The sequence below is a fragment of the Carassius gibelio genome, chromosome B18, assembly GCF_023724105.1.
Source record: "Carassius gibelio isolate Cgi1373 ecotype wild population from Czech Republic chromosome B18, carGib1.2-hapl.c, whole genome shotgun sequence".
Classification (NCBI taxonomy): Eukaryota; Metazoa; Chordata; class Actinopteri; order Cypriniformes; family Cyprinidae; genus Carassius; species Carassius gibelio.
In genome coordinates, this window is record NC_068413.1 from 24,337,848 (window position 1) to 24,353,899 (window position 16,052).

A 16,052-nucleotide genomic window follows, 5' to 3' on the forward strand; every position below is an offset into this window, starting at 1 on the left:
AAACTGTGTATTTATTCACCAAACAGACACAAGTTAACCCCTAAATGATTTATATATGTTTATAAGCTGTTTAATAGCTAAAGAGTCGAGAATAATTCACTGGATAATGTTAATTCACTGTATAATATTCTCTGGAATATTGGAATATAACAGACAAAACCAAAGTGAAGTATGTTCTTTCTTCACTCAAGTCATTTATTTACTTTATATCCATTAATAAATATCCATTCGGCATAACAGGCACATAAACATACAGATAATTGGTATCGGTTATTAAAAAAAGAAAACAAACAAAAAAAACATTCTTGGTCGATCATTATTTATAAGTACTAATGAACAGCCATTATGCTAATAAGTATGGTATTAAGCTACTGGCTAATAGTGAGAATTGGTCCCAGTGCTGAATTGTTATTATTAAAAATAATAATACAAATTTATTTTTGGGTTGAAATGTGACCTAGACATGGTTTCCTGAAATACGCCAAATTTATTCATATATGTTATCTTTCAAATCTTGTTTTATAATCTCTTTTATACACTCACTCCCTCTCCCTCTCTCTTTCTCTCTCTCATACACACACACACATACACTAAATATTTCTTCTTGATTGCGAGTTCTCTATATTTCTCCTTCTCTTGACGTAATCTGTTTAGCACAGGGCCGTGGTATGTACTGTCAGGCCCAAACAATCTCCAGAAGAATTTTCACGGGCGCGTCTTAGCCGTTGTGTTGGCGTACAAGTGTCAGCGTGTGGGTGTTTGTTGTGTGCACTCAAGCTGCGTCTGTCTTAGTGCGCCTGGTTTATGATCTGAATGTTTTCTATTTTTCAGGCCATACTCCCCCTGCTGCTGGGCCCCTGAATGCCCCAGGGTGAAACTGAGAAGAGGGTGCATTACCAAGTCTCTGTGTGTCTGCATGTGTGATAGATACGCAGGAGCAAGCCTAGATTAGAACACTGTTTCTGGGGAGGGTTTGGAAAGCAGAGTCCCAGCAGCCACTGACTTGACATAGCGGTTGGCAGCAACAGCAGGGGGTTTGATGGGTTTTCCTCTTCCTTTTGGCTGGGATGTTAACACAGCTGGGAGGGGGGTTATGGATCTCAAGATGCCAGTGTGTGTTATGAACTGTCAGTCTAAAAGATACATGCTGTTGTTGCTCATATTTAACCCTGTATTATGCCAGTAAGACCTTTTAAGCCCATGAGAATTTGGTCTGCCGGGAATAATTCATCTCCAATATCACACAACTCTAGCTCTAAATCAGAATTTACCAATCTGCTAACAATGAGTCTTTTTTTCCAAGGAGAGTGGATCAGAATGTACCCATTCCTGATGAGAGATTCCACTGTCTCTAGCTCCATTTGTATTACCTTTTTCCCCCCCTAATATTCCTATGAGATGACAGAGCACATGTTTTGTGTGTGTGTGTGTGTGTGTGTGTGTTCTCTGTATGGAATTAAATACTCCAATTGTTCTGAACTGAACAATAACACTATAAAAGTACCATTCCTAAGCTATAGTTCAAGTTTTGATGTGATGCATAGCTATGCGTATAGCTCACTGTATAGGACTCTGTTTGAGCCTCATCCGATTTATTTTAATGTTATTTGGAATAACACTTAATCTACTTGTATTGAGCAACTCTTGATATTACAAAAGAAAGCCATAAGAGCTATTTCATGGTCCACACGTAACTCTCACACAACTGCTCTCCACAATTATGGAATGGGCTGGATACTAATTTAAATCAATCTGCTTCATTATCTATATTTAAAAAGAAACTAAAGCAACAACTACTGGAAAGATATAAACCTGAGGGATTTGCGCCTGAGAGTTACACCCCTTTCTCTTGGTACAAGGATCATAACAAATTGAGGTACAACGGTATCGGGACTGTAAATTTTTGTCTGATTAAGGTAATTGTACTCTACGTACCCAAAATTTAAAGAATGGTTGCACTGGCATCTAAAGTTGGACCGCTCACATAATCCTTGCCAGGTTGGTGGGGTGGTGCTGGTGGTGGAATGGACCCCTATTTATAAGCTATTGCTTCTTTTGGAGTCCATTTTTTCACAATAGAACACTATTGTTTTTCCTGATCAGTTGTTGGGTAGGTTACTTTGAACCGTGGTGTGTACTATAGTAGTAGTCCTTGGCTGCTAAAAAAGTAATATATTTTGTAACTTGTCACTTTTGTAATATGCTACTCCCAACATGTAGCAACAAATGCAATGTGTGAAATTGTGGAAATAAATAAATATGTGAGGACCAGACCTGACATTTATATATATATATATATATATATATATATATATATATATATTAGTGCTGTCAATCGATTAAAAACAATTAACTAATTAATCGCACAATTTTTTAAAATTAATCGCGATTAATCGCAATTAGAAAACTGAAACTTTTTGGATATGTAAATGTAAAATGTAAATAATTAATGTAAACTCAAGACAAAGAAACTATTTAAATTCAAAATATGATTGTTTATTGGAATTTTTGTTAACTTGTAACACAGATTTTCTCATGTAAACAACATACCTGCAATAAACCATCAATATCCTCCAAATTAACTGTTGGCTTGAAAGCCATATTTATTACAGAAATAAAAACACAGGCATGTAAGTACCATTTAAATTTCAAAACAATCAATGCCAATAAAAAACAAAAATGATTTCCATGTTGAATTCTAAGTGGACTGCAAAAAAATTCCAAAGTATAGTCATTGCCAGTGCTTTAAGTGGGCCTGTACGCACCGGTACTCAGTACCGCCACTTCCAAATATAGCTCTTGAGCGTACCGCCACCTCTCCGTGCGCCCAGAACGTGCTTGTAGCGTACCGGTACGCTCATTTGGACATCTGTTTTAATAGAGGTTTTAATCTTTTACCTGCACTGCCGATTTTCAGAGCGCCCTTCACAATGCAAGCTTCCTAATTCATCCCACCCAGAGCAGAAACTACATTACCCATTCACCCTTAAGTTATACAAGTGAATAGCGCATGTGTCGCTTTTCCCACTGTTAAGTGTCAACAACTCAACGTGGCCGGAGAAGGTGTGTGAAACTCGTTGTTAGTTATACTAAAGCAAAATCTTGAGTATTTATTGTCTGATAAACATTAAAAACTGTCTGCGGAGGTTGAGTCGTCCTGCAGCCCCACGCTGGCTGTTCATTGGCTGCAGCATCTTTTTTCTAAGTTCTAAAAAAATACCGTAGACGGCAAGGCACAAATTTAGATATTCATTTATCTAATTAATCTATAGCCTATGCACAAAGACAATATGATCTTTTTGTCCCCTTTTTGTTTTAAAGCTTGATGAAGAGAGAGAGCGCAAGTTGCTGCAGCTGCGAGGAGGACAGTGATGCACGCGTACAGGAGTGATTGACAGTTCGCGGCACTGTGTACAAAAAATACTCCGCTACACAATTATTTCGTTATTTTCGTTTAAGCTTATTAACGTTAGCGTTACAGAAAGGTCTGATTTACGCACTGTTACAGTCATTGTTTTTTTTTTTTTTTTTAACAATGACATTTGAGTTTATGATTTTAATGTTGCTGTTTCTTGTGGCAGATTAAATGAAGAGTAATGTTTCTTGTGGCAGACTGAAGAGTAATCCGGCAGAGTTTTATACTGAAACTTTCCGTCTAAAAGTCCTTCCTTGGTCGTATCCATATTTCTTTGCACGTTGAACACACATAGGCCACAACTGGAAATAAAAAAAAAACTGCAACCGCGTTAATTGCGTTATTTTTTTTTAACGCGTTAAATATTTCAAATTAATCGAATGCGTTAACGCGCTAATTTTGACAGCACTAATATATATATATATATATAAATTTCAAACTTAAATCACAGTCAACCAAACATAAAAGGTTACACTAGTCAGTTTAAATAGACCTTAAATAAATACATAGTCCAATCTGGTGCTGTTATGGCAAGGAAGTTTTTGCTTATGTGAAGAGGATGATCGTTTCAGTCTATGTGCGAATGCGTGTAAAGTACAAGCCTAATTTACATAAAAAAAAATACATAAAATTTGGCTATTTACTGCATCAAACCATGCTTCCGAAAAAATGTCATTCACCGTTCTGGGCTGCTCCATGACACCTCTGTGTCTCCGAGCACGGTGCTAACTGCAAGCGAGGCGGAGTAACGTAGCCCTCAATCACGCTGCAGTGTTTGTGAGAGCTGCCACCTTCTCCACGCACAGAGTGAAATTCTCCAACTCCGATATGGAAAAAATAAAACAGAACTTCTAACATTGGGGCTAATATGTTAGCAAGGCTGCTGCTGATAGTTTCGACTGCAGTCCTTAAAGTTAACTGCAAGTAAGCAGATCTTTAATCAGCTGTAGCATTATGCCAGTTCCCGACGGTTCTATGCTATTTGTTTTTTTATTCACTAAGTGAAGCAACACGTCATAGTTTACTAGTAATATAGTAAATATATGACTTTAAATATCTGAATTTAAGCCTTACCTGTTGTTGAATCTTCCAAAAGTTTTTGCTGGGGGTCCTTCACATGCGGCAGCAGCATTGGGGACACTTGTGGACACTCTGCGGACATGTCTGACTTTAAATCGGTGCTACTAAACATGGATAAAAATGACAAATATCGGCCGACCAATATATCGGTCGACCTCTATTATGTGTGTATGTGTGTATATATATATATATATATATATATATATATATATATATATATATATATATATCAAATATCCCCTCCCCCTTGATTGATCTTTCAAGAATTTTTTTATTAATCTATTAATTTATACGAATAAATAATTTAAACTTGTGTCATTAATCTTTATAGTGTATTTTTTCTTTTTTCTTTTCATAAACAGTCATCTTCTATAGGCATTTTTCTCTCTCAGGTCAACTACTGTCATGACTGAGCAAGAGTTTGAAAAGACGCAAGTAAAAAAAGTTCAAAGCTAGATACCTGTCTTTTTACACTGACTCTATCGCCCTCTTGAGTACTGAGGTACATTACTGCTACAGGCTAGCAATACAAGAGCACATAAAGTATGCTTAACAGGATGTCACCACTCCACTTTTGTACATCTTGGGTGTCACCTAACTGCCTAAGGTGTGATTCTAGTCCAGGGACTAAAATGGCTTGTGGTATCGCACTCCTAATCCTCGCGCCTCCTTCACGGTGGTGTTCAATTTAATCTCACACAGCAAAATATATTTATAGAAGAAATGAATGCCCCCTTACGGTACCAGTCGCAGGGCCTCATATCAGAAGCATGTGGAACCTGCATTTGACACTGCCACAGTGTTACAGCAAGTTGAATGTAGAAGAAATGTGTGTTTGCAAACAGTGGCCCTGGGTGCAGGTTTGGACTTGTAGTCATATTCTTACAGTACTAAAGTGACACATCCCTTTTTGAAAATAAATCTGTTACGCTTAGAGGCTGAAACACACGACACAAGCAGGGTCCAGAATTAACACCCAACAATTGCCAAATGTGAGTAAAAATAAAACTGACTTATAGCCAGTTGGCTGATACCAGTTTTTAATGAATTACAGTACATGTATTATTTGAATCACAGTAAAAGAGTGTCATTGTTTATTTATGTGTTTGTTTATCTGATAATCTGCCTGAGGGTTTGGTTCTTTCTTCTTTATAAGCTTTATAGTGATACAAAGTTTATCATGAGAAATACAGCAAGTTAAAAGCTTTTAATGCTTGTACATGTGCTTTACAGTTTTACAGTTTTACCAGTTTTAAATCTAGACAGACAGACAAACAGAAGTGATGAAACCTGATGACTAGGCTATCCAGCATTATTTGATTGTTGTAGAATGTTCCAAAGAGCAACGTGTGCTTCAATAGAAGGTTTGGCAATTGAAGCAGAGTCTGACCTTTTGTCCAAAAGTGTTAGCTTGGTCAATGTCACAAATTTGCCTGGCCTAAAAACAGTGCTGAATCTTAATTAAATTCTCTGTATTAATTTTACTTTGTAAGTTAGATTTTTTTTCTAATAGTTGTTTCTAATAGACCTGTTAATTTTTATCTGTAATGTGTTCTTATTGTTTGTTAACTAACTTTATAAAGTTATTTGTTATGTGTATCTATTTATTTAAGTGTATATGGTACATTTAAGTACATGTGATTTTTAAGTGTTCCTTGTTCATTTAGTGAAAAGCAGTAATTGTTGACAATGTATTGATGATGATGATGATGATGATGATGATGACGAACACTTATTATTATTATTATTATTATTATCAAATCCTCCCCCCAACAAAACATTGATTATCTATATATGGAATATTTTGACAAATATCAAGATTTTACTAGGCTCACTAGTGCCTTTGAAGAGTTGTGTGGATCAGTGGAGGTGTGGATCAGTCTACTAAGCCTGCTACCACTGTGACCTGGGGCCTCATTTATAAACGTTGCGTACGCACAAAAGAAGGCGTACGCCACTCTCTACGCAATAATTGATATTTATAAAAAGCAAACTTGACGGGAAAATGTGCAGTCCTTCACGCAAGCTCTGACCCAGGCGTACGCACAAAAACGGGTGAAATGAGAAATGGCGACACCGTCTGCAGATGGAAGAAACACGTGAAAGTGAAAATGACAATACTGCCTCTCATAAATAACATGAAGACTTCACAAAGCAAGTCTTACAATTAACAGCCTACACGAACACCCGTTTGATCGATCAGCAGTGAAACAAACAAAAAAAATCAAACGAAAATTACAACAGAAATTCAAATGAACACATATTTGCAAAAAGAAAAGTGAAATATGTTCTGCAATATTGGCATGTTGTGCAATTCATCCTCATAAATAATATAGTTAACAGAACGAAATAATGTACAAAACTGATATTCTCGTCAATGTGTCCGTCTGGCGGAGCAGATATAGTTGCAATTAGATAGACAGATAGATAGATAATTAAGGAGATAGATAGATAGATAGATAGATAGATAGATAGATAGATAGATAGATAGATAGATAGATAGATAGATAGATGTATTAATTGTCCACTGGGGAAAGTTGTTCTCATAGTAAAACATTTCTTCATAAGCTACGGAATTATGGTATTCATGCATATGCCTTTAGTTTGTTTTATTTTTGATAAAACAATGTATGGCGTATGTCTTAACCATTCAGAAAGCAACAAGAAATTACATTGGCGCTGAACAATTTCCCATTTCCACGTCGATTATTACCGACATCTGTAGCTTGTCAGATGCCATTAAATGGATGGAAATAAAATGCCCCATCACAATGCGTAATGACGCACAATGGCTGATCTTGCGCTCTTAGAAGATGTGGCAAATGGAAGAATTCGGAGTGAACGCATCTTTAGACCGCAAGAAGACTTGCTGGCAAATGAGGACGAGTGGCTTATGAGCCGGTTCCGACTTCCTCGAGCCGTCCTGTTGGACCTCTGCGGGCTTTTGGGCCCGGCGTTACAGAGGAGCACTCGGAGGAACCACGCCGTGCCAGTCCCACTTCAAGTCCTAACAACACTAGGATTCCTGGCGACTGGCACTTTTCAGAGGGAATTGGCTGACAGGTCAGGAATATCTCAGCCGACCCTTAGCCGGGTAATGCCAGACGTGTTAAAAGGCATAATAGCTTCGTCCCATGATTCCATAAAGTTTCCATACACGGCAGGTGAACAGGCAAACAAGAAAGCTAAATTTGCAGCTATGTATGGTTTCCCAAATGTCATCGGTGCTATTGACTGCACTCATGTTGCCATAAGGGCACCGAACGTTAATGAAAATACTTCATTAATAGAAAGCATTTTCATTCAATCAATGTCCAAATTATTTGGGATGCAGACTAATGTAGTAGCTCGGTGGCCTGGGTCAACCCATGACTCATTTATTTTAAGACACAGCAGTGTTGGACGCAGACTCGAGGCGTTTGGAAGTGATGCGTTGCTTGTAAAGAACAACAAAAGGTGTGGAAAATATTATTGCATAGGTGAGGACACGTCCACTGCTGGAGGGTTGAGAGCCGCGTGCCATGGAGACGCTGGGTCCAGACGGCTGCTCAGCTGCAGCATCGTAACCACTGGCCCCGCTGGAACACCCAGCAACTGAAATAAAATTGTTCTATATTAATAAACTGTAATTGTGTAGCCTGCATACATGTGACTTCACTGCATTCATTTTACTTATTTCTCTTACCTGTGTCACCCGGTGCTTCTGGCGCGTCAGTGTCCCCCTCCGCCTCAGTCACCACTCCACTTAATAGGGATTCCCCAATAATTGCCGCTAGTCTCTCATCAAGAGGGGTCAGCTCCGGTGTCCCCTTTCCCCCACCCGTGGCAGACACACTCTGGCGATGGAGCGCTAGACGTTTTTTTGCCTCGACTTTGATGTCCGACCATTTCTTTTTTATTTCGGCCACGGTCCGAGGTTGTGAGGCTACAGCATTTACGGCGTCTGCCACCGTTTGCCACTCAAGTGCCTTTTTGGCATTAGTAATGCCCACACTGTGCCCTCCAAACAACATTTTTCTCCTCTTTTCCACCTCACCAATGATAACTTCTACTTCACATTGAGTGAAGTTACGTTTTTTTGATTTCCTCTCTGTGTTTGCCATGATTTCGCAATCAATGAATATTAACTTGTGGGCGTTTCACGGACTATCTATGGGCTACTATGGGCGTGTCATGAAGCCGCAAAAGCTGCGCTACATTTAGAATTGATTGTGATTTATCAAGGGAAAAATCCGTAGGATGTGCGTGCGCACGGTTTTATAAATCCGAATATTTCTGTGCGTACGCACGTCCTATGTTTCATCCGTACGCCACTTCTGACGCAAATCCTATGCAAAGTTTTATAAATGAGGCCCCTGGTCCCAGTTGACAGGAGAATGAATTGATGGATTATGTATGTACTGAAATCAGCTTCTGTGCTAAAGCTGGAAACTTATGACTCAAACTACTGAAAGGTTTTTACCACAACTGGAGTTTTTTTTTATTTATTTGTCATTGTGGGCATTATTTAGCTCTCCTATCAGATCTTGCATTGTTGTACAGCAAGCCTACTCACTTCCTGTCCTTTGTGCTGATCTGAGACCCGTTTCCCCCAATCATTTCCATACTGACTCCCTCTCCAAATGTCTTAATTTTTTCCACTATGTAGCCCTTCATTTCATCACCCAGAGGTTAAAGATATTTTCTCTTCCTCTTTCTCACGAGTTCATGTCTGAACTGCAGCTGGGGAATTTACAATGTTCTTCATCTGTTTTCCGCACAGACCCTGTTTGTTTAGTCTTAAAGCTCAGGATCTTGGTGTCTGTCTGTGCTTAAATTTTTTGTGTGTGCAAGGAGTTTATCTAATAGTAGCTGCTGTTAACTTTCTTAAGTACATTTCATACTTTCTAGTATGGACTTTTAAATGATGCAATCTGTTGCTTAGGGAATTTTAAGCTTTTTACTGCCTACCATTATCAATAATAATAAAAAACAACAACTCATAGATGAATGGAATTTCAAGCATGTATGATTTCAGTCAAGTGATGGCACAATTTTTATTTTTGGCCAAACTAGCGATTGAAATGGGAACTACAATCAAAATTTTGGGCCCTATTTTAACGATATTTAGCGATCGCCTTTTTCTGTATTTGTTTTATTTTTCAGCATTTTTCTACTGCTGTGATTCCTGAAAAACTGGTTCATTCTGCGCTGCCCCATCAAGCTCTCGCTGGATCCGCTGTAGCAAAGTATCTTAAAAGGGAAATATATATACTGTACATGCTTCTCCGTAAATTAGAATATTGTGAAAAAGTTAATTTATTTCAGTAATTCTACTCAAATTGTGAAACTCTGTAACGTGAAACTCTATAACGTGCACTATAACGTGTTCATGTTTTGCGTGTATAAAAAAACAGTATTTTTCACACAATTAACTTATCTCTATGTTTTCACTATCATAAAAACAGGCTTTTTTGCACAGCTCTACCATCTAGTTAACAAAGTTAAACAGCGTTGCTCTTTGTGTAATAAGTTACAGAAACTGTTGAAAGCACCAACTTAAATAATAAAATACACTTACCGGTTTTGGTCCATAAACAATGCCTTCTCCAGACAAAGAGGCAACAGCTCCATCTTTCAAGAATAATCTTTGTACGAATCCGGCATTAAACTGATTGAGATTGAGGAAGCTGTCCTCAGCAAAATGTGCTGCACATAGTTTTACATGTGGATTATAATTTTCGGGAACCGAGTTAAACATAAATTGTAACCATTGATCTCTAAGTACAGCGTCCCTGGGAAGCTCAAACAATGATGATTGGACTATGAGATTAAATAACAACGTTTCGATGACATGGCGACAAACGCAACTCTTCCTCTTCTCTTTCGGAGCGCAACAAGACCACGCCCCCTTTTTTGTGTATTCCTGTGGGCGGGGGTTAGTCAAAAAAAAAACTGTTCTAGTGATGTCATTACAGCAGGAAGTGGAGGGATGTAGTCCAAACTGGTCGTTCGATGTAGGCGAATTCTGTTAAATAAAATATCTCGCTTGGCATTTATCATTGAGCTTTATAATTTTACAGCTATTATTTATACTCTAACAACAACATTACATTACACACTAACTGTAGTTTGAAACATGGGATCACGGAGAATGGGAACTTTAAATAGATTCAATGCACACAGACTGTAGTATTTTAAGTCTTTGGTTCTTTTAATTTTGATGATTTGGCTTACATTTAACAACCTCAGCTGAGGTAGTCCAAAAAAAAAAAGTACCAGGTACTGTACCTAGTGGAAAACCCCCCAAAAGTGAACTGTACTGATCCATACCATGGAGTATAATAGTGCAAACTGTTGCCACGGTTTGTTTTTCATTTATGTGGGTTGAAGCGCCCCTAATGTGATATTTAGCTCCTGGAGTGCAAATTTTACTGGTGGAACCTCACCGAAAAATTTGTATTTTACCCCAATTATGCAAGTTTAAATCTAAAACATAAATAAAAAGCTGATGTGATAAAAATGTTCTCAACTTTGTGATGAATTTCTTAAGAATTTCGTTGGATCACTTGATCCTTCTCTTAAGCTCTCATGCATGATGACAGATTAGAGCGAAGAGGTAGGTCTTTTTTTTTTTTTTTTCTTGCAAAGCTATTACAAAAATTCCGACCCAGTCTGTGTTGAGAGGTCAACGGGTCATGTGATCTGATTTTAAGATGTGCCACTGCAGGTAGCACCTCTGCAGTGCCCATGTGACACTGAGCATCTAATAGATTTTTCTCTCACACTATAGTGCCGTTGACGTAAGAACGCATAAAAATTGGCCACACGACCCCCTCCCGTGGGTTTCACACAAGCATGACTACATAAATCGCCCGTTTCTGCATGTTGTTCAAAACATGTGCTGCGTTCTCAACGTGTTATTGAGAACACGTGCTGTTTCTAGGCATCTGACAGTCTTTTGTTGACGTATCCATTTATGCTGGACGGTGTTAAAACATCATCAATGATAGAGTTCACCAAGCTTTGTTTCACTCTTTCCCATCTGTCTCTCCTCAGATCCGCTACATTTCTCAGACACAGGGTCTGCCAGGAGAGCATCTGTTAAATGTGGGGACAAAGACGTCTCGCTTCTTTTGCCGGGAGTCAGACTCAGCGTATGCGGCCTGGAGGCTTAAAGTGAGATCAAGAACTATTTTACACATGCACATCATTGTATCATGTTCACTAATGACAAATGTATGTTGTTGAAGGCATTATTGGTAACTCTGATTACATTATTGGTTACCTACACAGCCTTGATTATATCATCAGAATAAAAAATAAATAAAAATAATAATTATTATCACTACTAATTTAACTTATTAATACTTAAAAAGATGAGTCTTTATTTATATATAAATGTAAACATTATTTGTACTGTATAATATTTTATACATTTGAAAATGTTGACATTATACTGTAATGTTTAAAAAGTTGTATAATCTCTATATTTGTTATGAGCTAGACATTTTCTTCATGAAATTCATCAATTGTTACATTTAAGTGAAAAACTATAAAAAACATATAATGTATTGTATGTTTAATAGTTAAATAGCTATATATTTTGCATATATTCCAGTCCACAGAAGAGCACGAGACCGAGACGGGGCTGAAATCAAAAGAATCCAGAAAGTACATCTTCAGCTGTTTGGATGACGTAGCGCATGTGCGTATCTTTGGATCAAGAACACAAGTTAGAAAATCCTACATTTACCGCATCAGTCTTCAGAATCACTCACACCTTTCTCTCTCCCAGAAGTGCAGTTACATTGCGAATGCAAATAGAAAACTTATTTTATGCTGTGCAAGTTAAAGTGTAACATGAAGAATCACGTCTAGGCAAATGTCTGTCATTTTTAATCAGTATAGGAGCACATTGAGTCTGGATTTATTAACTTTCTTCCCCAAATGTTCTAAGGTGTATGTGAGAGCAAATCTGTGGAAAGGTTACATATTTAAAAGTAAAACTTGTTCATTTCTCTTTTCAGCCTTTTATTTTAATTTAATTAATTTTTTTATGAAAAACCCAAACATGGACAAGCAGGTCGGAATGAGTGAAATAGACGGAAATGAAAGTGTAAAACTGAGCAAAAATTACAACTTGGTACACTTATTTATATGGCCAAAATGTAAATTAATGTGATTTTTATAACAATATGCAATTCGGTTATCTTACAATAATTCATTAATTTTCCTCAGCACATTGTTGTATCATTATGTGATACATTTTAACCAGATTTTTCTAATGATTTGTATCATGTTGCATAGATTTTGTAGCGATGTTGGTAATTTGGAGTCCTTGCAAAACACTGCAAGATATAACAAAATTTTTTTGAAATGCTGCAGGAAAAATTAGTCACTGTAGGCTGCAAAAATCAGCAAAATCCTGGAGGGACTGTTATATGCTGATTTGGTACTCAAGAAACCTTTGTAGTTATTAAATAACATTAATTTGATAATAGTAAATACATAATTTAATGATATTAAAACTTTCTGTCAAATTCTGATCAATTTTAAAGTGTCCTTGCTAAATAAAAATATAAATTTCTTATAAAAAAAAAAAAAAAAAAAAAAAAAAAAAAGAACCTAACTAAATAATATCCATTAGGATTCTCTTAAATTGGGCTATGCTTTCTGTGTGTGCAGATACTATGTAGCCCTTAGTATGACTAATGAGTATTTTGTTTTTTTTTGCAGGTGAATCTAGTGATGAATCTGGAAGGCTGTGATTTGTTGGCAGAGAAGGTTGATCGTGCAGAGTTTGTGGGTTTGCTGAAGAAGATGTTGTTGATAGACGCAGAGGAAAGAATAGCCCCGAGTGATGCCCTTAGCCACCCTTTCGTTACCATGCAGCACCTGTTAGACTTCCCCCACAGCAACCAGTGAGCGACTTTTCATTCCTCAACCTTGTCTATGATTCATTCCTTCGGACTTCTTAGGAAAAGCTCTTTGACTGAGGTTTTGTGTTCTGAATTCTGTCTTTATAGTGTCAAATCGTGTTTTCACATTATGGACGTTTGCTGCTCACGACCAGGCAGTTATGAGTCTCTCAGTCGGACCAAGGCTCCGTTTGTCAGGACTGTCCCAAACACTGGTGCAGCGCCCAACATAACCCTGCCCTTCTGCAAGGTGGCTGGCATTCACACTCAGGTATTGAAAACATTGGCATTACTGTGAGAAACATTTCAATGCTGCTAAAAACGCTTGTGAACAGAAATGTATGTTTCTAAATTGCTCAGAAATTTCTTTTGACTAAAACATGGAAAAAATTCTGTATACACTTTGTTTTTGTTGTTACCAAGTAACCTTATAAAAACTGTTTTTGTGATGCTATCTGCAATACTTTTCAAGTGAAGGCCAAGGCTCTGCGTGACGCATGTTTTGAGGGCCTCGAATTTTATATTCCAGTAGCTCAAACAGTAGGATTTGGTTCCCAGAAATGCATTGACTGATATAATGAAGAAATAAATAACTACCTGGAATTTAAGGCTATCACAATGTCGTATTTTTACCTCTACTGTGGGTAAAAGTTAACCAATGAATCCATTTTAGAGTTTTTACCAAAAGTAAACCTTAAGGGACCTATTTTAACGTTCTAAAGGCAAAGTGTAAAGCGCACGGCACAGGTGCACCCAGGGCGTGTCCAAATCCACTGTTGCTATTTTAATGACGGAAAAACGTGGCGTGCCCGGGCGCATGTTCTAAACGGGTTGTCCGTATTCTTTTAATGAGTAATGGGTGTTTTTTGCGCGTAACGTGCAATAAACCAATCAGAGTCTCATCTTCCATTCCCTTTAATAGCCAGCTGCGCTCGTGCCATGACAGATTTGCTATTTACACTGCGGAATTTGGCAAGCGCAAAGACAGAACGCGTCGCCGATATGAAACGGAGCTGCTCGTGTGCGAGCAAATAGATCGCCTAATTCTGATACATGTGATGACTATCCATTATGACTTGTAGGCATTTATATAAAAAAAAAAAATCTAATGCATTGCAATCCCTCTGTTTAATAAGCAGTGTGTACGCTCTTTAAATAACAAAGAAAAAACATTGCGCCAGACTTTAGACCAGGTTTGAGCTGGTCTATGGCGCAGTCTATTTTCAGCTCCTTAAAATAGCATTGCACCAGCAATAAGACTGAACACACCCCTTTTTTAGACCAGCAAATACATTTGCTAATTAAACGGCATGGCGCTGGACGGGAAAATGCGAACGGCGCCGGACCGAAACTAGCAAACACACTTGCGCTGCACCTTGCGTCGCATTGCACTGGGTGTATGATAGGGCCCTATAAGCCTTATAGAGGAATTTAAATTGGACGTTCATACTATTTCAACTTGTTTTATGCCATGAAAATAGCAAAGGAATTTGTCATGATGTTAAAACACCAAACAGCCAACCAGATTTTAACCGGAGAGTTATTGTTACCAAAGGAATTAATAATAAGTATCTATAGAGAAAAAAAAAAAAAAAAAGAGTTCCTCACTGTATTAGCTAATTTTGCCGTGGTCAGAACTGGAGAAGGGAAGCACAGTATTGTCAATGTTAGTATTGAGTATAACTGTCATTTTTGCCTTGATGACATCTAAAAAGTAAACTGACAAGAGCTGACCAGTTCAGAAGATGTGAGACGTAAAGAAAAGCGTGTTCGTATAATACAAATATGCGCATATATATGAATTACAAAACAAGTGTTTACATGTTTAATTGGATTATTTCAGGTCTACAACACCCCTTTCAGTCCAATCCAAATTGAATTAGGATCGATGAGGGGATAACATAAATGCTTTTCTGTCTGATTAAACCATCAGTCACATTATAAACATAAACATTTTTTTTGGATGTATGCAAACTTGCATCTTGCTGCCACTTGCTATGCTTGAGTGTCAACTGGCCACTGGGTTATTTTCAGTAATGTCAGCTTTCTTTAGGTAAAACTGCCTTCCAAATGCATAAATGGGTTGCACTTTTCTTGATGCAAGTAACTGATTCCATTATATTATTACTGTTTGTTTAAAGTACTGCATTAGTTATCTTCTCTCACAGTTGGCTTTCTAGTTTCACAGTTAGTGGGCTTCAACAGTGCCATTATCAAGTGTATCAAGCTGGTTGCAGTCATGGCTGAAAAAAAAAAAAAATGTTGACAGTATTTTAATTGTCAAATATATGTTTGTTCATTATAGGGCATGCATATAATTCCTGCTTAATTTGCCCAACAGATACAGTATTACATCATCTATCCTTTTGTTTTTTTCTATTTCTTTTGCTCTGTCTTGCACTCCTGTCACTTTGTTCTTTTGTTGTGGCTTCTGCTTCTTGCCTTTTATTTTGCTAACGTGTGGAGCGTCACACTGACTTGCATTCAGCGCAGGTGATGACAGGCTGTCAAAACCCGACCGTCACAACACACGCTGCCTCTGACAACGTTTAAAATAAGCCTCAATATAATCTTTCCTCCTAAAAAGAGGCTGTCAGAAACGAGCGTTTTGATGCCGTTTGTAGGATGATGTGTTTCTATATTTCTTTTAGCTGTCC

At 37.7% G+C, this 16,052-nt stretch overlaps 1 protein-coding gene across 2 annotated transcripts in view; it reads left to right on the forward strand.

Moving 5' to 3' along the window:
* The window catches only part of LOC127977654 (homeodomain-interacting protein kinase 3), a 60,535-nt gene that overhangs the window by 27,009 nt on the left and 17,474 nt on the right, over window positions 1–16,052 (forward strand). The window contains exons 4-7 of one of the 2 annotated variants that reach the window (XM_052582638.1): window positions 11,534–11,653; window positions 12,096–12,209; window positions 13,214–13,398; window positions 13,504–13,666. In XM_052582638.1, the coding sequence (XP_052438598.1) occupies window positions 11,534–11,653; window positions 12,096–12,209; window positions 13,214–13,398; window positions 13,504–13,666 (582 nt within the window). The remainder of the gene's footprint in view (window positions 1–11,533; window positions 11,654–12,095; window positions 12,210–13,213; window positions 13,399–13,503; window positions 13,667–16,052) is intronic. The other variant, XM_052582639.1, reaches the window with a different exon arrangement.